General features: G+C 40.4%; 1 protein-coding gene across 1 annotated transcript in view; it reads right to left on the bottom strand.

Moving 5' to 3' along the window:
- Nucleotides 1–27,949, bottom strand: part of lamb4 (laminin, beta 4) — a 146,301-nt gene that overhangs the window by 12,589 nt on the left and 105,763 nt on the right. Inside the window, 4 exon segments of the mRNA XM_030731998.1 lie at nucleotides 1,460–1,657; nucleotides 8,252–8,454; nucleotides 10,738–10,901; nucleotides 20,463–20,823. Of these exon segments, the coding sequence (XP_030587858.1) occupies nucleotides 1,460–1,657; nucleotides 8,252–8,454; nucleotides 10,738–10,901; nucleotides 20,463–20,823 (926 nt within the window).

The raw sequence follows: 27,949 nt of genomic DNA, 5'->3' as shown, positions 1-27,949 counted from the left end.
TCCTAATAAACTGGACACTAACTAAACCTTAGGCTGCTGCTCCCGTGACCCGGCCCCAGATAAGTGGAAGAAAATGGATGGATGGATGAACCCAAAGTACAGATTCAACTTCTTTACTCAAGTAAAAGTGAAAAAGTAAAGGCTATAAAATGTACTCAAAGTAAGAAAGTAAAAGTAGCTCACTGGAGGATGTTTCTTTCTATTTTTGTGCAAAGCTGAACCTCATGCTATATTAATGAAATAACAAAACAATATTATTACATGAGAATACAAACTTTGTTTCAATATAAATTCTAATTCTAATGAATGAACTCAGCTTGAACAGTACTATGTAGAACACGAGCAGAGAAAAGGAAGAAAATTAAAAAACAAACAAACAAACAAAAAAAACCCTATTTTCTGTTACCTACATTGTAGAGGGTGACTCTGTCTCACCGCCTAAACCAAAGTCAGGAGTGCTGCAGCCCACTTGAAAACCAGAAAATCCCAGGAAAGTGAGTACAGTCAGGTGTTAAATTGGGATTTAGCAGGTGGGGGACCCTAAGATTGGTTGTAGTGGCTCAGTGTGGAGAAAAGAATCCTAGCTAACAATAATTTCTTTTGTGAGCTCCAGCAGATTTTCATTGTGTGCAGGTTGTGATCAGCTGGCATATGCTGCTGTTTCTTGTCACCTAGTATGTCATGAGCTGTCTTTGCTGATTTCCATCCCCTACACTGACAGTATGCAGTTTATACTGTCTTTATACTGAAAGCATACCGTTTGTATAAAGGTTGAATTCAGTGAATGAATCTCAGCATCATCAGCTTAAATTCAAACTCATCTCTGCTACGCTGATGTAACCTGTAACTCTGACCATGAACACCACAGCTGCTCTGCACCAGTCCAATATAGAGCTTTACTGTAAATTCACCACAGTACGGCAAACTAACCTGTTTATCCTGCACTAACTGCACACAGTTTGTGTGTTTACTGATATTTGTTGAGCATTTGAAATTACCTACCACAACACCTTACTCCCTTTTTTGTTGCTCCTCTTCTGTAGCGCTAGCTAGATGCTGAAGCATTGCGACCACAACTTATAATTGGTCTACACATAAACTTATGTTGGTATAATACCAGCATCTGCCATGTCATAGAACTGTGCATAAAGAAGGAAATAAATGCATTTTGGACTCATCAAATTGAAACAAACATTTCTGTTCACATTTTGTCTCAGTTTTTGGCCTTGTTCATACACACAAAGCAAACAGTATAGACAGACAAAGAAACTCAAACAGGATTGCAAGAAAGTAAAGACTGTGTGAAGAGCTCTACTGTTCTGTTTCTGACACATAAATGTAAATGTAATGTAATAACAAATCCAGTAGCAAGATTTTCACTGAAACTCTGTCTTTACAAATCTGCTGTCATCATGAAACCGCAATGCACCATGAAACCAAATCTCCACTCTAAACCTGCCTTGTTCTTGGAGTCCTGCAGTCTGGAGGGCAGTTTGATCAGTCGGTCCTTCATTTTGTCCACAGCCTCTGAAACTTTCTCACTGACAGGAACAGCTCCATTACAGTTTGGACCTCCACACTTCCTTTTTCCCAGATCCAGATGGCAAAGAGCTCCACCGCACCCTAAAAAGTCCTCCAGATCTGGATCTCCACAGACCTGTATCAGACCATAACACAAATTAGCACAAAAACCATTTTTCACCACCAAATTTTTATTCAGCATTCTTTAGCTGTGAACAATGTCTCAAAGTAGTGTTTAACATGAATTTATAGAATTATACATAAAATAACAGCAGTGACAATACAAATAGGCACTGAAAATGTATTACAAAATGAACATGTAATGTAAAAAATAAATGGAAAACCAAAGACCAAACTCAACATGGGCACCACATTTGCAGCATCTCAGGCTTGTTTTGTTGTCTCTAGGGGCACAGAGCTCACAGCGCTTCCTTTTCTGCCCATGACCTTGTTGGAGGAGAGCAGCCAGGGCGGTGGCTGGGGCTTGCACACGCCTAACCAGACTGGCAGTGAGTGGTGTGCGGGGAATGTGCTGGCGCCATTGAATAAGAGGAGTCGCCAAAGCTTTTCCCAGCTCTGCTAGGAAAAATCTCCCCTTGAAACTCTTTCCGTGATTCCAGGTTGGGTCGATGGCTGTCCACACCACATATGCATTGAAAGCAGCTGAGCTGGGTTTTTTTTTTGGCCCTTCCAGTACTGGGTTTCTTCATGTATACCTGCATATTCCAGGCATAGCTACTCCTGGCGTCACATGCTGCCCAGATCTTTGTTCCATATTTCCCTGGTTTGCTTGGAATGTACACCTTGAAGGAACAGCGACCTCTCAAAGAAACCAGATGCTCATCAACTGTCACCCCAGGGCCTGGATTGTAAATACCTGGTAGGTGCGCCACCCACCTGTCAGTACTCTAGCTGCAGCATTTTGGATCAGCTGAAGGCTTTTCAGGGAGCTTTTAGGACAGCCTGATAATAAGGAATTACAATAATCCAGCCTAGAAGTAATAAATGCATGAATGAGCTTTTCAGCATCACTCTGAGAAAGGATGTTTCTAATTTTAGAAATATTGCGCAAATGCAAAAAAGCGGTCCTACATATTTGTTTAATATGTGCATTGAAGGACATATCCTGGTCAAAAATGACTCCAAGATTTCTCACAGTGTTACTGGAGGCCAAAGTAATGCCATCCAGAGTAAGTATCTGGTTAGACACCATGTTTCTAAGATTTGTGGGGCCGAGAACAAGAATTTCAGTTTGATCTGAATTTAGAAGCAGGAAATTAGAGGTCATCCAGGCTTTAATGTCTTTAAGACATTCCTGCAGTTTAATTAATTGATGTGTGTCATCTGGCTTCATTGATAGGTAAAGCTGAGTATCATCTGCATAACAATGAAAATTGATGCAGTGCTTTCTAATAATACTGCCTAAGGGAAGCATGTATAATGTAAATAAAATTGGTCCTAGCACAGAACCCTGTGGAACTCCATAATTAACCTTAGTGTGTGAAGAAGACTCCCCATTTACATGAACAAATTGGAGTCTATGAGATAAATATGATTCAAACCACTGCAGTGCAGTACCTTTAATACCTATAGCAAGCTCTAATCTCTGTAATAAAATGTTATGGTCAACAGTATCAAAAGCTGCACTGAGGACCAACAGGACAAGAACAGAGATGAGTCCACTGTCAGAGGCTCTAAGAAGATCATTTGTAACCTTCACTAATGCTGTTTCTGTACTGTGATGAATTCTGAAACCTGACTGAAACTCTTCAAATAAACCGTTCCTCTGCAGATGATCAGTTAGCTGTTTTACAACTACTCTTTCAAGAATCTTTGAGAGAAAAGGAAGGTTGGAGATTGGCCTATAATTAGCTAAGACAGCTGGGTCAAGTGATGGCTTTTTAAGCAGAGGTTTAATTACAGCCACCTTGAAGGTCTGTGGTACATAGCCAACTAATAAAGACTGATTGATCATTTTTAAGATCAATAATCAATAATTATCAATAATTGGAAAGACTTCTTTGAACAGTCTAGTAGGAATGGGATCTAACAAACATGTTGCTGGTTTGGAGGAAGTAACTATTGAAGTTAACTCTGAAAGATCAACTGGAGCAAAAGAGTCAAAACAAATACCAGCAGTGCTGAAAGCAGCCGAACATGAAGAATAATCTTTGAGATGGTTATGAATAATTTTTTCTCGAATGTCTAAAATTTTATTTGTAAAGAAATCCATGAAGTCACTACTAGTTAACGTGAAAGGAATACTCGGCTCTACAGAGCTCTGACTCTTTGTCAGCCTGGCTACAGTGCTGAAAGAAACCTGGGGTTGTTCTTATTTTCTTCAATTAATGATGAATAGTAAGATGTCCTAGCTTTACGGAGGGCTTTTTTATAGAGCAACAAACTCTTTTTCCAGGCTAAATGAGCATCTTCTAATTTAGTGAGACGCCATTCCCTCTCCAGCTTTCGGGTTATCTGCTTTAAGCTGTGCGTTTGTGAATTATACCACGGAGTCAGGCACTTCTGATTTGAAGCTTTCCTTTTCAGAGGAGCCACAGTATCCAAAGTTATACGCAGTGAGGATGTAAAACTATTGACGAGATAATCAACCTCACTGGGAGCAGAGTTTAGGTAGCTGCTCTGCACTGTGTTGGCACATGGCACTGAAGAGCATAACAATGAAGGAATTAGATCCTTAAACTTAGTTACAGCACTTTCAGAAAGACTTCTACTGTAATAAAACTTATTCCCCACTGCTGTGTAATCCATTAAAGTAAATGTAAATGTTACTAAGAAATGATCAGACAGGAGGGGGCTTTCAGGGTCAGTTGCCTACTCATTGTGCTCAGAGTAAAAGGAGTGCAAGGCAAACATCAAGCTATATATATGGATAGCAGACACCTGTCTAGTCTGTGTGAATATATGATACATTGTTTCATCAGGAAGTTGGTTCACGTGAGAGGATCGGCACATAAGTGTGGAAAAGAGATGTGTACCCGCAAAAGACATTGTTTAGTCTGAAATGGGGATGTTTTCTGTTTGATGGATGAATATAGTCTGGATACCCATTCATTTCCTATGGCGGTCACTTTTGGTTGATTAAAACACTCAAAATTCAATGAAGTGATCATCACTTTTATATATTCAAGTGTATAATGTGGAGGATAAGGCCTTGAGGCAATCAGATGTAAAACACAATATTTATGAGTGTTTTAAGTTGTAAATTGGTCAGATTTGACCTGAACATGACAGGAAGGCTAGCAAAACCTTTATCCCGAAAGATTTATTTGCATCCTGCAGATTGGCCTTTCTGTGTGTTACTGAAACTGTTGGTGAGTCTAGTGCTTTCTGCCACCCAACTGTACTTCATTTCAATTTTATTTATATAGCGCCAAATCACAACAAACAGTCGCCCCAAGGTGCTTTATATTGTAAGGTAAAGGCCCTACAATAATTACAGAGAAAATCCCAACTTTCAAAATGATATCCTATGAGCAAGCACTTCGAGTTTAGGAAAAACTCCCTTTTAACAGGAACAAAGCTCCAGCAGAACCAGGCTCAGGAAGGGGCAGCCATCTGCCATGACTGGTTGGGGCTGAGGGGAGAGAGACAGGACAAGAAACACAATGTGGAAGAGAGCCAAAGATTAATGATAACTAATGATTAAATGCAGAGTGGGGTATAAACAGAGTAAAAAGAGGTGAATGAAAAGAAACACTGAGTGCATCATGGGACTAACTATAAGCTTGATCAAAATGAAAGTTTTAAGCCTAATCTTAAAAATTGAGAGGGTGTCCTGGATCCAAGCTGGGAGCTGGTTCCACAGAAGAGGGGCCTGAAAGCTGAAGGTTCTGCCTCCCATTCTACTCTTTAGTATCCGAGGAACGACAAGTAAGCCAGAACTCAGAGTGAAGATGTTTGAGATGGTTATGAATATTAATAGGAATAATTAATCCTCCCTCTTATGACCCCTCCATCTCTGTCATGTACCTGGCTGTTTTTGAACAGGTTGAGCCTGTCAGATTGCCGTGTTTGAGAAATATCATTGGTCATATGAAGCCTGCTGGGTCTCCAAATGACCCCATTCCACCTCGTCTATTTAAAGAGGTCCTTTCCAACTTGGCACCATATATGCTTAATATTATTAATAGGAGGTTAACTAGTGCTTGCCAGCTTCAAGAATGCAGTGGTGACCCCACTTCTTAAAAACCTGGCTTAGGACCGTCTAATCCTTTTTCTTTACAAAATTCTAGAGAAAACTGTCTACTGCCATCTGAGTTTAATTTTAAATAAGCGGGACACTTTGGAGGAGTTCCAATTTGGTTTCAAATCCTGTCACAGTACTGAGTCAGCACTGTTGAGAGTTTTTAATGACTTTTATTTTAGCCACTGACTCTGGTCACTGTGTTGTTCTGGTTCTGTGACCTAACAGCAGCCTTCGATACAGTGAACCATTAGATCCTCATGTCTTCCCTGGAAAACTGAGTGGGCATTGAGGGTGTTGTTTTAGATTGGTTCAGATCCTACTTATCAGAGAGAAGTTTGTGTGTCCGTATTGGAGTTGAATCTTGTGTAGTGCCCCTTATATGTGGAGTGCCTCAAGGCTCTATTCTTGGCCCTCTTCTCTTCTCCCTGTTCCTACTTCCAATGGGATCAATTCTTAGAAGACATGACAACACGTTCCACTTTTATGCTGATGACTGTCAAATTTATGTGCCACTGAAGCAAGAAAATACATATATTCTTAGAGTGCATAGGAGATATCAAGACATGGCAGTGTACAAACTGCATCTAAACAATAAAAAGAGTGAGGTCATATTGTTTAGGCCTCGTGATGCCTCCAAAATTAATCTTGATCTGGTCCTTTGAGTCAATATCTGACACAGAACGCAACAAACCTGGGTGTAAAATTGGACAGTGATCTTAAACTTGACTACTGATTTAATCTGTGCGTCAAGTCCAGTTTTATCAATTAAGGCAACTAGCCAAGGTGAAGCCATTTCTTTCATCACTTTGAGATATTAATCCATGTTTTTATCACAACTCATTTAAACTACTGCAGTGCACTTTATGCTGGGTTGAACCAGACGCTGCTTACCCGACTACAGATAGTACAAAATGCTTGACTTTTAGTTGGTGTAAAAAAAACAAAACAAAAAAACATGAGCACATTGCACCAATTTTAGCACATGGCACTGAGTTTAGCACTTCATTGCCCATTGGCATGATGGCATGGTGGTTATCACTGCTGCCTGTGAGCCAGTGTTAATTTTGACAGCAAATTTTGATTTAGTTTTAGTCATAGTCTTTTGATGAAAATGTAATTTAGTTGTAGTCATAATTTAGTCATCTGAATAGTTTTAGTTTTAGTTTTAGTTTTAGTCGAATTATTGTAAGAATATAGTCGACTAAATCTACAGTCGATTTAGTGACTAAAATATAAAGGGTGTAAAATGTAAATGCTTTTTATTCAGTTCCCTTGAATTAGTCATTATACACACCTACACAAAATTAAACATTTATTAAAAGTTATGGATTATTATTAATAATATTAACATTGGCGTTTCACCTGCTTCCCACACACCTGATCATTAACACCACCTTATTGAGATAATACGAGCGTTTTACAGCAGGACACGCTCTGAAAGGTACAGGGCAGTGTTCAGGACTAAGATTATAAAGGCTAATCCACTGCGGTGTGGAGATTTTCTCTAAACACAAACGCTAAACTGGGAAAAACACTTTACCCTGCATGATATTAAAATGCTGACCTTTGCATGGAGATCTGGGTGACTGGTTTGCAGATGTCGTTTAAGATTTGTCTGTTTTTACCCGAGATAGTCCCCCCACGTGGTTTACACATCGTTTTGTTTGTCACAACGTCAAAGGACAAATGTGTCCATACATCGGCTCTTCTCTTTCTCCCTGCTGACATTGTTTACATAACTAAGTTCTATTGGAAGTAACGACAAATCAGAGTAGTTTGGCCTTCCTGGGTTTAGAGCAAATTTGCGCAACTGTGCGTTTGATTGGATGTTTTCCTAACTTGTCCCTGCCTTTCACAAAATTAAATTAGTTCTGATTGGATGTCATTCCCACCAAGCGTTTTGTCTCGTTTTCATTCGTTGACGAAAGTGTCAATTAATCTCGTCATTGTTTTTATCGTTTTAGGTAGTTTTTATTTAGTTATTCTCTCGTTTTGTCATGAAAAAAAAGGTTTGACGAAAATTATGACTAAAATATTTTGTCAGCGAAATTAACACTGCTGTGAGCACACTGCACCGATTTTAGCACATTGCATCAATTTTAGCATCACTTCATTTCCCATTGGCACAATGGCGTGGTGGTTAGTGCTGCTGCCTCACAGCTAGAAGAACAGCTATAAAGTCTTGGTTCAAGCAGTTTAAAAAACTGGTTTAAGCAGAATAGAATGGATGGATGGATTCATTGTCTCTTGGGATTGATTTCAAAATTCTTTTATTTGTTTTTGTCTTCATGGCCTCACCCTAAAGTATCTGTCTCACCTGCTCCACCTATACATCCCCTCACTTTTACTCTGGTCAGCTGATAGACATCCCAAAGACAAAGAGGAAGCTGAGAGGTGACCGTGCGTATTTAATCGTGGAAGACCATTAAATGCAACATCTATGACATGAACCAAACCGGGAGTTGAGCTGCCTTACTACAGGTTAAAACTTAAATGTTTATGACTTATTTGGTAAAGACTCACCTTCTGGTTGAGTTGAACCACACTGAGCTCTTTGACCTTCATCTCCAGTGATCCCAGGTCTCCTGTGCTGCTGCAGGTGCTCAGTTTGCTTTTGACTTCCTGTCTGGTGTCTATGGAGTCCTCTACAGCTTTGTTGGCATTTCTCACCCTTTTGTCATCTGACATGAATACTTTATGAAGCTTCTGGATCTTATCCAGCAGTTCTACAACAGATTCACATGGGACACCTGCTCAGCAGAGAACTTATGTCAAATAAAACTGAGATCATGAATATGAAGTCTGTTCTGTGATGGAAGCCAAAAGAAAACATTTTCTGTTGATTTATGTTCATCTCTGATGAAGAATTGACATTTTCCATTTTTGTACGTTTCTCTGCATATGTTATATTGATTATTTGAAACCGTGCAGTGTCAGGTTTAAAACAGTTCTGCTCCTTCTGTTTTTTAATTAAATTGCTGGTGGATGAAAGCAGCTTACCCTATTAACTGGCCCGCCCGCGGGCCGTTTGTAGTGCTTTCTGACTTTGAAGCTTCACAGCATCACAGTAATGCTGCAGTCCGCCCTTACGATGCTTTTATATGACAGACTAGACCTTCAGAATTGGATTGACACCTCATTTGGCCAATCATGTTATAAAATGGATTTTCCATAGCCAATAATATGCATCATGTGACTTCTCTGGATATGCCCACAAATGCTCTCCAATTGTTCTCCAATCTTCTTGGTTGACTCTGACCCAAAATCCAAAACCACAGATGTATAGCCAATAAAATTCCTGACACGTGGGTATGTAGGGGTGTGTTTTCACATGAAAACATAAACTCCCTGCGTAGCCAGTGCGTCCTCCGTGTGTGAAACTGAGCAGGAAGTAAGAGTCTGTGTGCCGTCGTGCGTAAACAGTGTTTACAATACTTTTTCTCACCAACAGATTGTCAGAATGCATCAAAAACAGACTATATTTATTCAATGAAGTGACTAAATGACTCACGAGAGTGGATTATTATTTATTAGAAGATTTCGTCGCTGATTCGACCGGTTTTATCGCTGCAAAATCCCACGAACAAACAGCTGTACTCCGACAGCGATTCATGGTGCGTGTAACTTTTTATTCTCAGCTCGTCCTCATATTATATGCCGTTTAGATGGAAATATGTATGTAATGGTGAGCTTGACATGCACCATTACACAGAAAATATCACGTACGCTGTTGTCACGCCGCTTATATTGTGTGTGTGCTTTAAATATGGAAATTTACAAAAGCAGTGTTGGGGGCAGGGAAGGTTGTTATAGGTCTCGATGAGGCTTTCACGGGGTCTTTATTACATTTATTACAGCAGGTTGAGGAGGACAATAGCTCAGAGCTTTTTTTGACCAGTAAATGTCTAAATTTTTACAAAAAGCTTTCTGCTCTGTGGTGGGCTTTGTGTACGTTTTGTTCGGGGGTAATTGTTTGGGAGGGGGTTGTAAGTTGTGTATCAGAAGGACTATTGGGAGGATTGTGGTTTTTTTTAATTTTATGTGAACATGTAGTGTTTACATTTACTGTAACTTTTGATCAATATACAATTTATTTATTTTGGGTGTGTGAAGGAATCACTGAAAATAGACTGGGGGGGGGTTTGTGAATGAAGGCCTAATATTTTCCGTTTACAAATTAGGGCAACATCTGATTTTTATGTCTATAATTATAATTAATTTGTACTATCAGTAAAGTTGTGTATATCAGAGGATTCCTCAGGGTAGTATCTTTGATTAGAGCCTCATTGATGACTGTATGTTGAAGCATTGAGGAGTTACAGCCATTTGAAGTTTGTATAACAAAGGCTGCTAACATGTGAGACCAGGCCTGGACATCAACACACAAAAACCTTTACAAAACAGCAGGTTTTTGTACTATATTGATAAAATTTGAAATGCACGTCAACAAGACTTCATTCTACAGCTTCATTATATTATCCAGTCGATACCTTCTACACTCAGGGTGTAGTTACATGAAAACAAACAGGAAAAATCTAGGCGAGGCAAAAATTTTTCTGTGTTCCAAACTTAATAGCTACATTCTCATTACAGTTACAGCATTTTTGACTGCAAAAATGAAAACTATAGCTTGTCTTCTTCATAAAGAGACCAAGCTTTTGCATGTACTCCAAAGAGTTCAGGAACAGCAGCTTATTTAATTTGGGTATGCTTTTTCAGGCATTTTTGGTGATTTTGGAGCGGCCAGTTAAGGGTTAAGAAATTATTCAGGATTCTTCATTTTCTGATAGAGATAAGTAGACATTTTTAGGTATTTAACTCCTCATCATTCATTCAAATGTGGAGTCATCAAGAACTCAGAAAACGATCATCTGGAGATCAACTAAAGACATTTCAAGGACTCTAAGAAAAAGAAAAAATCTCTGATGGGATGTGACACTGAAGTGACACTGAAGTGACTTTAAAAGAAACACATTTGAAAAAACAAAATTATATAAAAATCTCTGTACCTTCTAGTCGGACATTTTCTTCATCAGTTGGCACATAGTTGAGTTTCTCCTTCAGGTTCTTCATCAGGTTCTTGAACTCCAGATGACTGTTGTCAATTTCAGTGTTGAGGAGGGGAGACGCGTTGATCAGGATCACATTTGGGTCGATGGCATTTTTCAACTTCCTGTGAGATAAATACAGTTTGATTACTCAGTATAACTGAATAGTTAAACTGCAAGAATGTCTTAAAAACACTATCCCTGAAAAATGAAGCTGTTGCCAATCAGACTCTTTTCAGAGAGTGTTACATGGAGGATCAAAATCTGATTATACTTTTCTGCATTCATATTTCCACCAATTTTGAAAAGATTTCCAACACCACTAGATGAAATGCAGCCCCAACCATGACAGAGCCTCCCACCGTGTTTTACAGATGGCTGCAGACACTCACTATTGGAATTCTCACCTGACCTCCTCCATATATATATGGACAATGATTTCAGATAATTTATATATATATATATATATATATATATATATATATATATATATATATATATATATATATATATATATATATATAAATGTGGATTTAATATGGATGACCTGTTGCCACTGATTTTCAACCCAGTTCCTTTGCAATGTGGTATACCTCAGCCTTTTCTCCCCATTTCCATCCCTTAAGAATGGCTTCTTGACAGCTGCCATTCCACTGAGACCATTTCTGATGAGGCTTCAGTGAACAGGAAATGGATCAGCAGAAGGGCCAGATGCATCTCCCAGGTCCTATGTCAGGTGTTTGCTGGATTTTTTTCCCCTGTTTCTTAAGAACATGACTTTCAGATACTGTTCATCTGCTGTAGATAGTTTTTTAAGCCTCAGACTTCTTTTTCTGTCATCCTCTTGTCCTGTTTACTGTATTTTTTTAAGGACACACTGCACATCATGCTGAGATATGCTGAGTTTTCTGCTAATAGCTCTTCAGGAATCAGTTTGTTGGAGCAAAAATACTATTTTATGCTGTCAAATTGTGTTATGTTTGGCAATTTTAATAGATTCAACTATGAAACAAATTGTGTTTTTTATGTCCGGCTGCTAGCAACAAAGTGCCTAAAAACACAATTTAAAAATGGTTCTTTTCAAAGTTGTCTGTTGTGTTGACACAACTTAGGAGCCGTTTTATGCTCAAATGATTCATAGGTCAGAGTTAAGTGGCGTAACCCTATAACACTGGGCATTTGCCACTGACGCACCTGTGACCTGCCCTTACCTGCCGTGAACAGCTGGATAACACAGAGGGTATCATCACTGAGACGTCCGATCAAACGCACTTTGAATTACTGTAACTGCGTGACCGTTTGTCCTTCACAGCCAACATAGGGTTATTACGGTAATTATTGCCAAAAGTCCACGAACAGTGGGACATCTGAAGTATGATGTGTCCCCGACAACACATTCGGCGTTACAGGGTTTAAAAAAATAAATTAAAAAATCCTCTGAAAATGGTCAGGTGCAAGGACTGGACTGAAAATAAGTGAAAAAGCAGCCAATGTCAAAGAAGATCTTTGGAAGACCTTCAGAAAGCTGGAGAAACAGTGCCCAAGACCACTTTAAAATTACAAGAAAGTCTGGCTGCATGGAAGCAAAAATAATCCTAACCCTTTATACACTGCCTGGCCACAAAAAAAAAAAGTCGCCACAGTATTCATAGAGTGGCTAAGTATTTGTGGTAGATGTACCAATAAAAGATGGACCAATAAAAATTAAACTCATTAAGGTTTTTGTAAATCTTATCCCCAGGAGGTGTAAGAATTCATTGAACTTATGTGCTATTTCACTAAATAACAATATCAGACATTTCATACCTTATAGCATTAACTGTTGTTGCTCTCCCTAAATGATTTCTGACCTGATGAAAAGGGACTGGAGGTGCCCTGTTCTTGACCAGCCTCTGGTCTACTGGGTCCTGCTGCTCTCTCCCTCCTCTCACCCTGCTCATTTTAAGCTGCCAGACTCACTGTTTTGCTCAAAAACTGCTGAATTCTTGGGACTTTTCACCACTTCATCTGGAGAACCTGTGAGCCACTCTATTGTTTACAGCCGGGATCAGCTGTTAGCCCTGTGCAACAGGAGGGTACTCCCGGAGGAGAAACCCGAGATTCCGAAGGAATTACATCGTCGGAGGAAGGGATGCAGAGCTGGAGCGAAGTACCGGGAGAGGAGGAGACGGTACAAACCGAGCATTCCATCTATTCTCATGGGCAACGTAAGATCTTTACCCAACAAGATGGAAGAGCTGACGGCGCTAACCAGACTGCAGTGGGAGTACCAGCAGAGCAGCCTCCTGCTGTTCACGGAGACTTGGCTCACGGATCACACACCGGACTCCGTCGTAACATTGGAGGGCTTTCAGCTGGTGAGAGCGGACCGGAGCATGAGGGAGAGTGGTAAGAGGAGAGGTGGGGGACTGGCGATGTACGTTAATGAGAGATGGTGTAACCCAGGACACATCACTGTGAAGGAGCAGCGCTGTACCAAAGACATTGAACTGTTAGCGGTTAGCGTTCGGCCATACCACCTGGCCCGGGAGTTTTCACGTTATTGTGTTAATTGTTTACATCCCGCCCTCGGCCGACGCTACAGCAGCCTGTGAGGACATCCACACCACCGTCTCTCAGTTACAGACGGCACATCCGCAGTCCCTGATTATCTATCCACTTGTCATCAGTGGTGCTGAGGTGGAAAGAGTGGACACTTTCAAATACCTGGGAGTGACCATCTCACAGGACCTGTCCTGGACTCATCACATAAACATCACTGTGAAGAAGGCCAGACAGCGTCTCTACCTCCTCAGGCGGCTGAGAGACTTCAAGCTCCCACTCAAGGTGCTCAGGAACTTTTACACCTGCACCATCGAGAGCATCATGCGTGGGAGCATCACCACCTGGATGGGAAACTGCACCAAGCAGGAATTCATGGCCCTAAAAAGGGTGGTTCGTTCAGCTGAACGGACCATCAGAACCACCCTCCCCAACCTGCAGGACATTTACACCAAGCAGTGCAGGCTGAGGGCCATGAAGATCCTAAAACAGCCCAGCCACCCTGGACACTCTCTCTTCTCCCTGCTCCCATCAGGCCGGCGTTACCGCTGCCTGAGGACTAAGACTGAAAGGTTGAAGAAGAGTTTTTACCCACAAGCCATCCGTCTGCTCAACTCTGAGCCCTAACTGGACCATTATTGCACAGTGTAAATATTATAATTTAAAAAGTGTGTATAGTGTATAGTATATAGAGTATAGTGTATAGTGTGAATTACTTTTTTTTATTTTTATTCTTCTTATTTATATGTGTGTGTTTATTAGGTTGCAGGTACAAAATACATTTCACTGTGCATTGTACTGTGTATAACTGTGCATGTGACAAATAAACACTATCTTATCATCTCTGGGGACTTCAACCATGCCTCACCTTCTTCCACTCTCCCTAACTTCACCCAATATGTTAACTGCCACACAAGGGAGGCTTACAGCTCATCACCTCTACCCCCGCTTGGCCACTCAGACCACAACCTGGTCATTCTTCACCCCACCTACACCCCCATTGTGAAGAGGAAACCCCCCACCAAGAAGACAATAAGACTGTGGTCTGAGGACTGCAGTGAGGCCCTGAGAGACTGTTTTGAATGTACAGACTGGCAGGAACTCTGCAGGCCTCACGGTGAGGACATCGACGCCCTCACCCACTGCATCACAGACTACATGAACTTCTGTGTGGAGAACACTGTGCCAACCAAGAAGGTACGGTGCTTCTCCAACAATAAACCGTGGGTGACCCCAGAGCTGAAGGCCCTGCTGAACGAGAAGAAGAGGGCCTTCAGATCTGGAGAAAAGGAGGAACTGAGGAGAGTACAAAAGGATGTGAAATACAAGATCCGGAGAGGCAAAGAGAGCTTCAGGAGGAAGATGGAGGAACAGCTCCAACATAACAAAGTCCGAGAAGTCTGGAGAAACATGAAAAAAATCTCTGGCCACTTTGAGGACAATGGAGGAGCCACAGTGTCTGCTGACCGGGGGTGGGCTAACAAACTGAATCTTTTTTTCAATAGATTTGGCTCTGGGTCGTTGACCACCTCCCCCACCCCTCAGCTCCCATCTGCCCCCCCTCTGTATGCTGACCCCCCTCTCTCCTGGTGTAGTGCTATCATTGCCTGTACTCTCCTCACCCTCACCCACAGCAGAGCCAGCCCCATCACCCACCCCAACCCAGCCTCACATCCACCTCATGGCTGATCAGGTGAGAAGTCAGCTCAGAAAGACGAAGATCAGGAAGGCAGCGGGTCCGGATGGAATCAGCTCCAGACTGCTCTGGGACTGTGCAGACCAGCTCTGTCAGGTGGTCCTGCACATCTTCAACCTGAGCCTGAATCTGGAGAGGGTTCCTGAACTGTGGAAGACTTCCTGCATAGTTCCAGTGCCAAAGATCGCACATCCCAGGGAGTCCAACCACTACAGACCTGTGGCCCTGACTTCTCACCTGATGAAGACCATGGAGAGGCTCTTCCTGCACCACCTCCGCCCACTGGTGAGCTCAGCGCTGGACCCCCTGCAGTTCGCCTACCAGCCCGGCATCGGGGTGGACGATGCCATCATCTACCTGCTGCACAGATCTCTCTCTCACCTAGAGCAGGCAGGGAACACTGTGAGGGCCATGTTCTTTGACTTCTCCAGTGCTTTCAACACCATCCAGCCTGCACTACTGAGAGGGAAGATGGAGGGAGCCGGAGTAGACAGTCAGCTGACGGCATGGACCATCGACTACCTCACCAACAGACCACAGTATGTGAGGTGCCATGACTGTGTGTCTGATGTGGTAGTCTGCAGCACGGGGGCGCCACAGGGCACGGTCCTCTCACCCTTTCTGTTCAGTCTGTACACCTCAGACTTCAGGTACAACTCAGACCACTGCCACCTACAGAAGTTCTCAGATGATACGGCCATCATTGGATGTGTATCAGATGGGAATGACGAGGAATACAGGGGGGTCATCAGTGACTTTGTCGGCTGGTGTGAGAACAACGCACTCCAAATCAACACCAGCAAGACGAAGGAGATGGTCATAGACTTCAGGACGAAGCCACCCCCTACAGCACCAGTGAACATCCAGGGAAAGGACATTGAGACAGTGGTCTCTTACAAGTATCTGGGTGTTCATCTCAATAACAAGCTGGACTGGACTACTAACACAGACGTCTTGTATAAGAAGGGCCAGAGTCGACTCCACCTGCTGAGGAGACTGAGGTCCTTTGGTGTCTGCAGGACTCTGTTAAAGACCTTTTATGACACAGTGGTAGCATCTGCCCTTTTCTATGCAGTGGCCTGCTGTGGGGGGGTGGATGCACCCAAAGGGACAGAAGCAGGATCGACAAACTGGTGCGGAGGTCTAGCTCTGTGTTGGGATGTCCTCTGGAGTCTGTGATGGTGGTGGGTGAGAGGAGGATGTTAGCAAAGCTGACATCCATCATGGAGAACCCCCATCACCCTCTGCATGAGACCGTGGGTGAGCTGAGCAGCTCCTTCAGTCAGAGACTCAAACATCCTCACTGCAGGAAGGAGCGCTTTCGCAGGTCATTCATCCCAACAGCAGTTAGACTGTATAACACTTCATAATGTCTTGAGTTACTTGGACACTTTACCTCCTCTGCCATCACTTTATCCTTACAGTCCAGATACATTTTATTTATTACACTCACCCATATAATGCATACCGTGTATGCTGTGTACCTTACCAGCTACTAATGTATATAATGTTTTGATATCTGTATATAGTGTTTTGATGTGTATGTACATGTGTGTATTGACATTGATATATATTTTATGTATATAGTGCTTATGTATATATGTATAGTTTTTTCTATTCTATTTTAATTCATTTGTTTTTTTACTCATCCTTTTCATTTTTCTCTATACTGAGCTGCTGTAATGCGCAAATTTCCCCGTCATGGGATCATTAAAGTTTTATCTTATCTTATACTGTGCATAGCTGCCTAAACAACACACCTAAAGCTGGAAATGAGTAAACACAGCGCCAGGGGAAGAAATAGCAGATAGCTCGACAACAAACCGGTTCCATCATCAACGAGTATGACTAATATGAAAAGTTTCGGGAACTGTTGTTCAAGATAAACCTGAATCAGGTAAGGTGTCTGACAAAACACACAAAGTAGGTATGTTATGATTACTGTGTCATAACCTAGCGACGTTCTCGCAGCGCACCTGTTTGGAGCCTCGGATAATATGCTGAAACTACCAAAAAGTGGGTTTCTGATGAGATAAAGGTGTGTAGTTTCTGTGATTTATTTTGCTATAATGTAGAGGGAATCCCCTTGGACAGCCTCTTTTTTGATTTTTCTTTCTTTATTTCTTTCTTTTCTGTATTGAACGATTTCTTTTGAAAAGTTTTTCATGCCCAGGTTGAAAAAGAGATTTTAATCTCAATGTGTTTTCCTAGTTAAATAAATGTTAAATAAAATAATAAATCAACATGTCAAAAACAGTGATTTAAATCTTAGATTTTCCCAGCTTGCATTTCAAATACATTTTTAAATAATGCAAAATATTGTTTATTATTGTTACTGAAAAAATTACAGAAAATATCAAGATATTTTTTGTCAATGTCGCACACCTTGCCTTGTTTGGTATCATTTTTTTCAGGATGACCTCATGTGTGTGACTGTGTAGTTATTCTTTCATTTTGACTTTATACATTGGACTTATAATCATATAAACACATAAAATCCGAGTAGAAAAAAGTTATATTTTATTTTTACTGTAAAAATCACAAACATACCTAAATTATTTTTACAACTTAAAATGCAAATATAAGTTGTAAATTTTCAAAACTTGTGTAAAAATATAGTAAATAATAAAGTTATATACAACTATTCACAGTAAAATACAGGAAAGGCCTCAGGTGTTTTTCTGTACAACTATTTGCAGAGCAATCAGGACTCACATCAAGATGCTACACAAATTATTTATGCCACCTCAAAAAACAGTTTGTCCTCCACAAGAACGAGGGGCCCATCACAGGAAAAACTTGCCAGTAATGTCTCTTTTACCACTTTTTCACCTGTACCTCAACAGCCAAATGCACCCAAATGCATCGTGTTACCACGTAATTTTTTGATTGGTTGATATGGTGCATTTTTCCACCAATAGGAAAGGGGTTGTCGGGAATTATTTTGTTTTTGTTTTGTTTTTATTAGCAAGCACTTCCTGTTAGCGAAACTCACTTTTTTGCCATTTATTTCTGCACAAAATGTGCATCGAAGGTGAGGACAATATACAGAAAAAAGAATGGCATAAATTACTGGACATTACTCTGGTTTTACTTAGCCTATCAACGTAATTTAAAAACTGGTACGTAGTTTGAAGTCTGCAGTTTAGATTCATGCTGAAATGGAGACTCAGGGCCGCAGTGTCCTGATAGTATATCATCTCAAATCGGCGATGTCATTTTGACACACCAGGGCATCCGTGGACTCCAAAGGGTTAAGCCAGTCTTTGAATGCTGGGTCATCAAGCCAAAGTTGTGAAAACTTACATTTTCCCATGACGAAGCATGAAATGACTCACTAGTCTCAACATATTAGGTGGCTACAACACCTCGCTTGTGCACAGCAGATCGGACAGTGGAACCAATCAAGTCTAACAACGTCAGGTCAGGTCCTGCTGAGTAGCTATATTTCTATACAGATTTTATAGTTATACAAACTTAAAACAAATAGACTGCATCAATGGAAAAGTCAAGATATATTGAAGGGGTGATGAAAAATTTACTACCAAGTCAAATTCTGTTTGTTACCTTTTACTACCTTTTAATAACCTTAAAAGCTCATTTGATTTACTACCTTTTACTACCCCGCAGAAACCCTGTTATAATTAAAGTTAACACACAAATGCAAATTACAGAGAAGTACATGAATTAGTGAAATGCTAACATTCATGTCTAAACACAAGTAGGACCTCAGTTAACATTACTTTTAACTAACTTTGGTTCTTAATTTAATGTTTGACTTACGCTGTGTGACAGCTGTGAGTAAAAAGGGATTTATGACTTATTACCAACAAACTCCACAAAATGCAGACTGGCATCGGTTGTCAATTAAAAAAACTTTCTCCGGGAGATCGTTTAAATCTTCTTTTTCTTTTGTAAGCTTTATTCATCCTGGACATTACTATTTGGCTCATGAGCGCTACTGGTGTTTCGGGCATGTAATTGCATCCACCTATAATTTGATCCTCGCTCTCGGACAAAAGGACAGATGAGTGACAGGACAGGGGCACTTCAGGGGGCCAAACAGATTTCAGATGGGGCCAATGCCCCTGTGGCCACAGAGACACATCATTTTCACAGATGGATTGGCCACCAAAACTTTTCTGTTTAACCAGGCTTTCTGTTGACTTTATTTTTATTCTTTTTCTTTTATTAAGGTAATGTTAATATGTTTTTAACATGGTGTTTTATCTGGGTATTTTTTTTTTGAGATATTGTGTTTTAATTATTGTACAGCGCTTTGTGACTTTTTGTCTTTACTTACAACAATTGCTCTATCACCTGAAGCCTGCTGCTTCAATGTGAGAAGGGGATGCATTCGCTTACGGCATGTTGCAAATTGGGCTGCAACTATCGATTATTTTAGTAATCGAGTATTTTATCAATTATTTCATCGATTACCCAAATAACTGGATAAGAAATACTTTCCTCGTATAAACAGTTCATCTGCATATTTTAACTTCCGTACTGCCGTTTTCCAGGGTGGATGGAGCAGCTACAAAGTTCTCTTTTCTTCAGTTACTGATCAAGTGGTTGATGAAGGACCTCCAGCTGTTTCCCAGTAAAGATTTAATGGTGGTTACAGGGGAAAAAAAACTTTTGGATCATAACATTTGGACACTAGAGAAACATTTCCTTCTGCTGCCTTTGAGCTCACCATCTCTATAACGGCTCCGCCTCTTTGCGCTAGTGCAGACAGACTGCACGTAAAAGAGCTGACTGCTATTGTGTTATCAGTGTTTGTTGAAAAACTGGGGGCTGCAAGAGCATAATGTTGAAATGTTTTGTATTCACAAGCATTCTCCAAGATAAGTTTCTACCGCAGGTCTATATTTAGTCACTAATCAGGGATTAAAGTATAAAAAATATTTTGACGGGGAAGGGGTCCTTGCGGTACCGGACGATGGCTAGTGCTAATAGCGGCACTTGCTAGCAGTACATCTGTGGTTATAGCGATCCATTCTGGGAGCTGAAGCAGAGAAAAAAAATAACAGCTGAAATTCTCAGCACAGCGGGCACAACACACAAACACGTAGAGAGCGGTGGAGGCGTGGAAAAACATGTCAGTAATGATCCACTCAGTGTCAAAAGGAATCCGTCACAGCGACGGAGAACTTTATAGAATCTGAGGGGGTTTTTTTGGCAGTAATGCAGCTCTAAGCTGGTTTGGTCAACCACAAACCCACAAGAAGATGATGATGACAGAGAACTGTAATGCAGCTAATGTGAGTGAAATGCTCACGTTAGCTGGATCGGATTGGATTGCATTTTTTATTTCTTTCCAATGTCCGATCCAGTAATTTAAGCCAGGATCAGACTGATACCAATACTGAATATCAGATCTACGCATCCCTAGTATATATATTACGATTACTGGATTTCCCTTTAAGTTCATCCTTTCAGGACTTACCTGAACTTCAGAAACAGTTTCTCCACATTCTCCACATTTGACGCGGAGACTCCTATCAGGTTGGCTAGGCTGTTGAGTGTAGAGTGCATGCCAAATATGTCCTGTAGGTGATGATCTGTCAGCTTCAGGTGGTTATGAGGGATGAAGGTTCTCACCCTCTTGGCAGCTTGCTGGACATCAGTGACGATTTCAGTCCACAGTGCATTGCAGGGATGGCATGCCTCACAGGTTGGGAATAAAGTGTCGAATCCGGGGGCGCATTCATCACAGAATATACCAGTGACACCGACCCGACAGACACACTCACCAGTTTCAGGGTCACATGATGGCCATTTTGTTCCATCCAGGTTGCAGTCACAAGCTGAAAATAAGATGTATTCAAATCTAAACAACTTGGAGAAGTGATTAAGAAATGGTTAAAATTGACCTATTCTGTTCTGTAAACCTACAAAAAAAAATTTCTTGCAATAATTGGAAAGTATTTAAATTAGTGGTTGGGTTCTTCATGATTTACTTCTCAAGTTTCCTTACATCACCTGTTTAACCTAGTTTCTGTTTGTAAATGTAGTGTATATATAATTCCTTGAGTTCTAGTTTATCCTTCTCTCCCATATATCTTAGTGCATTGCTGTTAATTCTCTGTCTTTGTGTTGGGTGTTCTGCATTGATTTTTCTGTTTTGATAATCTCTTGTCTCAGGTGTGCTGTGATTAGTTTTAGCTGTGTACCCTGGTTGTATTTGAACTCTGTTTGCTGGTGTTCCTTGTGGTGTCATACTGTGGTTTCTGGTTGTGCTTTCTCACTGTATTTGTGGACTTTATCTGCTACCATTTGGTCTACTTCTCCTCTTGAATAAAGGTTTGTTTAGTCTGCATCTGGGTTTGCAACTTTCTTGGTGTGAGGTGACAGTACTAACCGCTGCATCACATTGCTGCCTGTTATAAATTCATATTTTTATTTTTATTTTTCAATTTTTAGCTCTGTTTATTTTCAGTTAGTTCATTATGTTTCCTGAGTGAGTTTCATTTCAGTTTAACTTTTTCTTGTTTGATAATATTTAGTTTTAGTGTTATTTTAGTCTTTTAATGATTCTTTTGACTTGCTCTCTACAGTGGAATGAATTTTGTCTTTAAAAAACAAGAATTGAGTGCAGAAGTTTGAATTTATTTTGGATTTTCTCTAATCCATACAGGGTCAAAAGTATACATAAAGGCTCAAATACACTGCTGAAAAAAAACTTAAGACATTTAAAATACATCAGCTCTCAAAGGGGAAAATAATCATGCTAGATATACAGTTGTGTTCAAAATATTAGCAGTGCATTCAAAAACATGAATAAAGCTCACAATCCTTATAATAGTTTTTATTTACAGGCATTGGGGACACTGCACATTATATTCTAAATCAAAACATGTAGGAAAATGTCAAAATTTTCCAATTACTTTACAGGAAAATTAATAAAAATTAATGTCTGTGTAGATTCTCAGTTTGTTAATGTTGGGCTGTTCGAAAAAATAGCAGTGTCTGCATTTTTCTTTATAAACTCAAATATTCACTTTATGAACTGAAAAATCTTTAGGAATTAGCATTCCTGTGAATCACTAAACTAATATTTTGCACCATAACCACTGTTTCTGAGAACTCCTTCACATATTGGCCACTTGGTGTTGGATCTCACTGTGGTATTGTATCAGTTCCTTTTCTTGTTTCGGAGCACAGTGGTGTTTTGCTGTCTGTTAGCTGTTTGATCTTTATAGCTCGATTTATCTGGATAACAACATAGTTCAGTGTAATCTTAACCTGCTTTATCTTTGGGTGAAGCAGCTCTCATTTCTAGGAATCTGGCCAAATTTATTAACCCTCCTAAAACCTGACTACCCAGGGTTGAGACCTGGAAGCAGAGCTGCAGTCTTACACTCCTCACTGTAGCTTCTCTCCTCCTGCCATCCCCCCAAAACCCCATCCCCATAGAGTCGGTGCCTGCTCCCAGACCACCAAAAAACAAAGCTAAAATCAGCAAAAAACTATTTAAGCATAGAAATTCAAAAACAATAAATAATATAGCTTCATCAACTGCACCAAAGAATAAAACAATTAAATGTGGATTATTAAACATTAGGTCTCTCTCTTCTAAGTCCCTGTTAGTAAGCAATTTAATAATTGATCAAAATATTGATTTATTCTGCCTTACAGAAACCTGGTTACAGCAGGATGAATATGTTAGTTTAAATGAATCAACACCCCCGAGTCACAGTAACTGTCAGAATGCTCGAAGCACAGGTTGAGGAGGAGGAGTAGCTGCAATCTTCAATTCTAGCTTATTAATTAATCAAAGACCCAGACAAAGTTTTAATTCTTTTGAAAGCCTGACTCTTAGTCTTGTCCATCCTAATTGGGAAAATCGAAAACCTGTTTTATCTGTTATTATCTTTCATCCACCCGATCCTTACTCAGAGTTTCTGTCTGATTTCTCAGACTTTTTATCTGATTTATTGCTCAGTTCAGATAAAATAATTATAGTGGGTGATTTTAACATCCATGTAGATGCTGAGAATGACAGCCTCAACACTGCATTTAATCTATTGTTAGAATCAATTGGCTTCTCTCAAAATGTAAAGGAGCCCACCCACCACTTTAATCATACTCTGGATCTTGTCCTGACATATGGCATAGAAACTGAAGACTTAACAGTATTCCCTGAAAGCCCCCTCCTGTCTGATCATTTCTTAGTAACATTTACATTTACTTTAATGGATTACACAGCTGTGGGGAATAAGTTTTATTAGAATAGAAGTCTTTCTGTAACTAAGTTTAAGGATCTAATTCCTAACCCTAACCCTAACCCTTTTCAGAAGCTTTCCTCTGAAAAGGAAAGCTTCAAATCAGAAGTGCCTGACTCTGTGGTATAATTCGCAAACACACAGCTTAAAGCAGATAACCCGAAAGCTGGAGAGGGAATGGCGTCTCACTAAATTAGAAGATGCTCATTTAGCCTGGAAAAAGAGTTTGTTGCTCTATAAAAAAGCCCTCCGTAAAGCTAGGACATCTTACTACTCATCATTAATTGAAGAAAATAAGAACAACCCCAGGTTTTTTTTCAGCACTGTAGCCAGGCTGACAAAGAGTCAGAGCTCTGTAGAGCCAAGTATTCCTTTCACGTTAACTAGTAGTGACTTCATGGATTTCTTTACAAATAAAATTTTAGACATTCGAGAAAAAATTATTCATAACCATCTCAAAGATTATTCTTCATGTTCGGCTGCTTTCAGCACTGCTGGTATTTGTTTAGACTCTTTCGCTCCAGTTGATTTTTCAGAGTTAACTTCAATAGTTACTTCCTCCAAACCAGCAACATGTTTATTAGATCCCATTCCTACTATACTGTTCAAAAAAGTCTTTCCAATTATTGATGCTTCAATCTTAAAAATGATCAATCTGTCTTTATTAGTTGGCTGTGTACCACAGGCCTTCAAGCTGGCCGTAATTAAACCTCTACTTAAAAAGCCATCACTGACCCAGCTGTCTTAGCTAATTATAGGCCAATCTCCAACCTTCCTTTTCTCTCAAAGATTCTTGAAAGAGTAGTTGTAAAACAGCTAACTGATCATCTGCAGAGGAACGGTTTATTTGAAGAGTTTCAGTCAGGTTTCAGAATTCATCACAGTACAGAAACAGCATTAGTGAAGGTTACCAATGATCTTCTTACAGCCTCTGACAGTGGACTCATCTCTGTTCTTGTCCTGTTGGACCTCAGTGCAGCTTTGATACTGTTGATCATAACATTTTATTACAGAGATCAGAGCATACTATAGGTATTAAAGGTACTGCACTGCAGTGGTTTGAATCATATTTATCTAATAGACTCCAATTTGTTCATGTAAATGGGGAGTCTTCTTCACACACTAAGGTTAATTATGGAGTTCCACAGGGTTCTGTGCTAAGACCAATTCTATTTACATTATACATGCTTCCCTTAGGCAGTATTATTAGAAAGCACTGCATCAATTTTCATGGTTATGCAGATGATACTCAGCTTTACCTATCAATGAAGTCAGATGACGCACATCAATTAGTTAAACTGCAGGAATGTCTTAAAGACATTAAGGCCTGGATGACCTCTAATTTCCTGCTTCTAAATTCAGATTAAACTGAAGTTCTTGTACTCGGCCCCACAAATCTTAGAAACATGGTGTCAAACCAGATCCTTACTCTGGATGGCATTACTTTGGCCTCCAGTAACACTATGAGAAATCTTGGAGTCATTTTTGACCAGGATATGTCCTTCAATGCACATATTAAATGAATATGCAGGACTGCTTTTTTGCATTTGCACAATATTTCTAAAATTAGAAACATCCTTTCTCAGAGTGATGCTGCAAAGCTAATTCATGCATTTATTACTTCTAGGCTGGACTATTATAATTCATTATGATCAGGCTGTCCTAAAAGCTCCCTGAAAAGCCTTCAGCTGATCCAAAATGCTGCAGCTAGAGTACTGACAGGGACTAGAAAGAGAGAGCAGATTTCTCCCATATTGGCTTCTCTTCATTGGCTCCCTGTTAAATCCAGAATAGAACTTAAAATCCTTCTCCTCACATACAATCAGGCCCCATCTTATCTCAAAGACCTTATAGTCCCATATCACTCAAATAGAGCACTTTGCTCTCAGACTGCTGGCTTACTTGTGGTTCCTAGGATACTTAAGAGTAGAATGGTAGGCAGGCCCCTCTTCTGTGGAACCAGCTCCCAGTTTGGATTCAGGAGACAGACACCCTCTCTATTTTTAAGATTAGGCTTAAAACTTTACTTTTTGATCAAGCTTATAGTTAGGGCTGGATCAGGTGACTCTGAACCCTCCCTTAGTTATGATGCTATAGGCCTAGGCTGCTGGGGGGTTCCCATAATGCACTGTTTCTTTCCATTCACCTTATTTACTTTGTTTATACTCCACTCTGCATTTAATCATTAATTGTTATTAATCTCTGGCTCGCTTCCACAGCATGTCTTTTTTTCTCTCCCCTCAGCCCAACCGGTCGCGGCAGATGACTGCCCCTCTCTGAGCCTGGTTCTGCTGGAGGTTTCTTCCTGTTTAAAGGGAGTTTTTCCTTCCCACTGTCACCAAGTGCTGCTCATAGGGGGTCGTTTAGACTGTTGGGTTTTCTCTGTATTATTGGAGGGTCTTTACCTATAATACAAAGCGCCTTGAGGCGACTGTTTGTTGTGATTTGGCGCTATATAAATTGAATTGAATTGAATCTGTGTTGCATGGAGTCGACCAACTTCTGGCACCTGTGAACAGGTATTCCAGCCCAGGATGATTTGACAACTTTCCACACTTCCTCTGCATTTCTTGGTTTTGCATCAGAAACAGCATTTTTGATGTCACCCTACAAGTTTTCTATTGGATTAAGGTCCAGGGATTGGGCTGACCACTCCATAACTTTAATTTTGTTAGTCTGGACCCAAGATACTGCTCGCTTACTGGTGTGTTTGGGGTCTTTGTTTTGTTGAAACACCCATTTCAAGGGCATTTCCTCTTCAGCATAAGGCAACATGACATCTTCAAGTATTTTGCTATATGAAAACTGATCCATGATCCCTGGTATGTGATAAATAGGCCCGACACCACAGTAAAAGAAACATTCAACTATCATGATGCTTGCACCACCATGATTCACTGTGTACTGTGGATTGAATTCAGTGTTTAGGGGTCGTCTGACAAACTGTATGGGGCCCTTGGACCCAAAAAGAACAATCTTACTTTCATCAGTCCACAAAATGTTTCTACATTTCTCTACAGGCCAGTCAATGTGTTCTTTGGCAAATTGCCACCTCTTCAGCACATGCCAGTGGGACTTTATGGGGGCTTCTTACCGACAGATTAGCCTCACACAGGTGTCTTCTAATTGTCAAAGTACTCACAGGTAACATCAGACTGTCTCTGATCACCCTGGAGCTGATCATTGGCTGAGTCTTTCGCATCCTGGGTATTCTTCGATCCATTTGAATGGTAGTCTTCTGTTTTCCTCCACATCTCTCTGGCTTTGCTTTCCATTTTAGAGCATTGGAGATCATTTTAGCCGAGCAGCCTATTGTTTTCTGCACTTTTTTATATGTTTTCCCCTCTCCAATCAACATTTTATTCAAAGAACGCTGTTCTTTTGAACAATGTCTGGAACGGCCCATTTTTCTCAGGTTTTTAGTGAGAAATGCATGTACAACGTGTTGGCTTCATTCTTAAATAAGAGCCACCTGATTGACGCCTGTTTTTTCACATAATGAATGACCTCACTGATTGGACTCTATACTGCTATTTTTTTGAACACGCCCCTTTCAATTAATTATTCATTACACAGACTCAGGAGCATGCATCTCATGAATGTTGGGTCTGTTGGTTTTCTATGACTCTACTACACCTACCGGTAAATTATTTGCCATGTAGTAATATGATTTCTACCAAAAATATTGATTGATCTGGTTCGTCATGTTGGACTGCTATTACTTTGAACACAACTGTATATACTGACATGGACCGGGTAATGAAAGGATGCCACATCATTGGATGAAAATGAAAATGATCAACCTCTAGAGGGCTGAAGTCAAAGACACCCCGAAAATCAAAGTGAAAAAATGACGTGGCAGGCTAGTCTATTTTTTTTTTTTTTTAATTGCCAAAATTTTCTGAAATTTGCCTAGCCTGTAGAAGTTTGTGCATCCCTCTATGGATATGCCATGACTGACCCACCACCACATTACAAGCACTTCTCCATTTTCATAGTGGAAAAAATTCGATCAATGATGGTGAAGGCCCAGTTTGCCAGATCCATGTTGCTCTCAGTCTTATTCTTATTCGGACAGTGTGTAAGAGACGCTCTCACAGCAAGCAGCAGAGGAGAGGAAGAAGAGAGGTTAGATTTAAAGGTAAGGAGTGCCTTACCTTTAAATCTAACCCTAACCCTAACAAACTGAAGTATGCTGACTTTGTGTTATTCAAAGATTCTATGAAAATACTGCAGTTTAGTACATAATAAACAGGTTAGCTTGTTGTACTGTATTTACAGTAAAGCTCTGTGTTGGTGCACAGAGGCTGTGTTCATGGTCAGAGTTACAGGTTACATCAGTGCAGCAGAGATGAGTCTGAATCAAAGCTGCTGATGCTGAGATTCATTCACTGAATCCAACATTTCTACAGCCTGTATGCTGTCAGTGTAGGGGATGGAGATCAGCTCAGTGAGCTGTGAAATACTGGGTTACATCTTTGTGAATCCAGTTCATCCACACAGAGCAGTAAACCTCAGAGCAGCAGCAGCAGGTCAGCTGATCACAGCCTGCACACCAACATCATTTACTGCAGCTACAATAGAAAGCTGTGATTCTTCTCCCCATGCAGAGCTACTACAGCTGATCTTGGGGTTCCTCCACCTTCTGAATCCCACTGTAACCCCTGAGTATCCTCATGTTGGTGTTCAGGTGGAGGCACAGTCACCC

This window comes from Archocentrus centrarchus, chromosome 6 (genome assembly GCF_007364275.1).
Source record: "Archocentrus centrarchus isolate MPI-CPG fArcCen1 chromosome 6, fArcCen1, whole genome shotgun sequence".
In the NCBI taxonomy this organism is placed as follows: domain Eukaryota; kingdom Metazoa; phylum Chordata; class Actinopteri; order Cichliformes; family Cichlidae; genus Archocentrus; species Archocentrus centrarchus.
The sequence above is the reverse complement of the archived record's forward strand: the minus strand, read 5'-3'. Positions and strand labels throughout refer to the sequence as shown.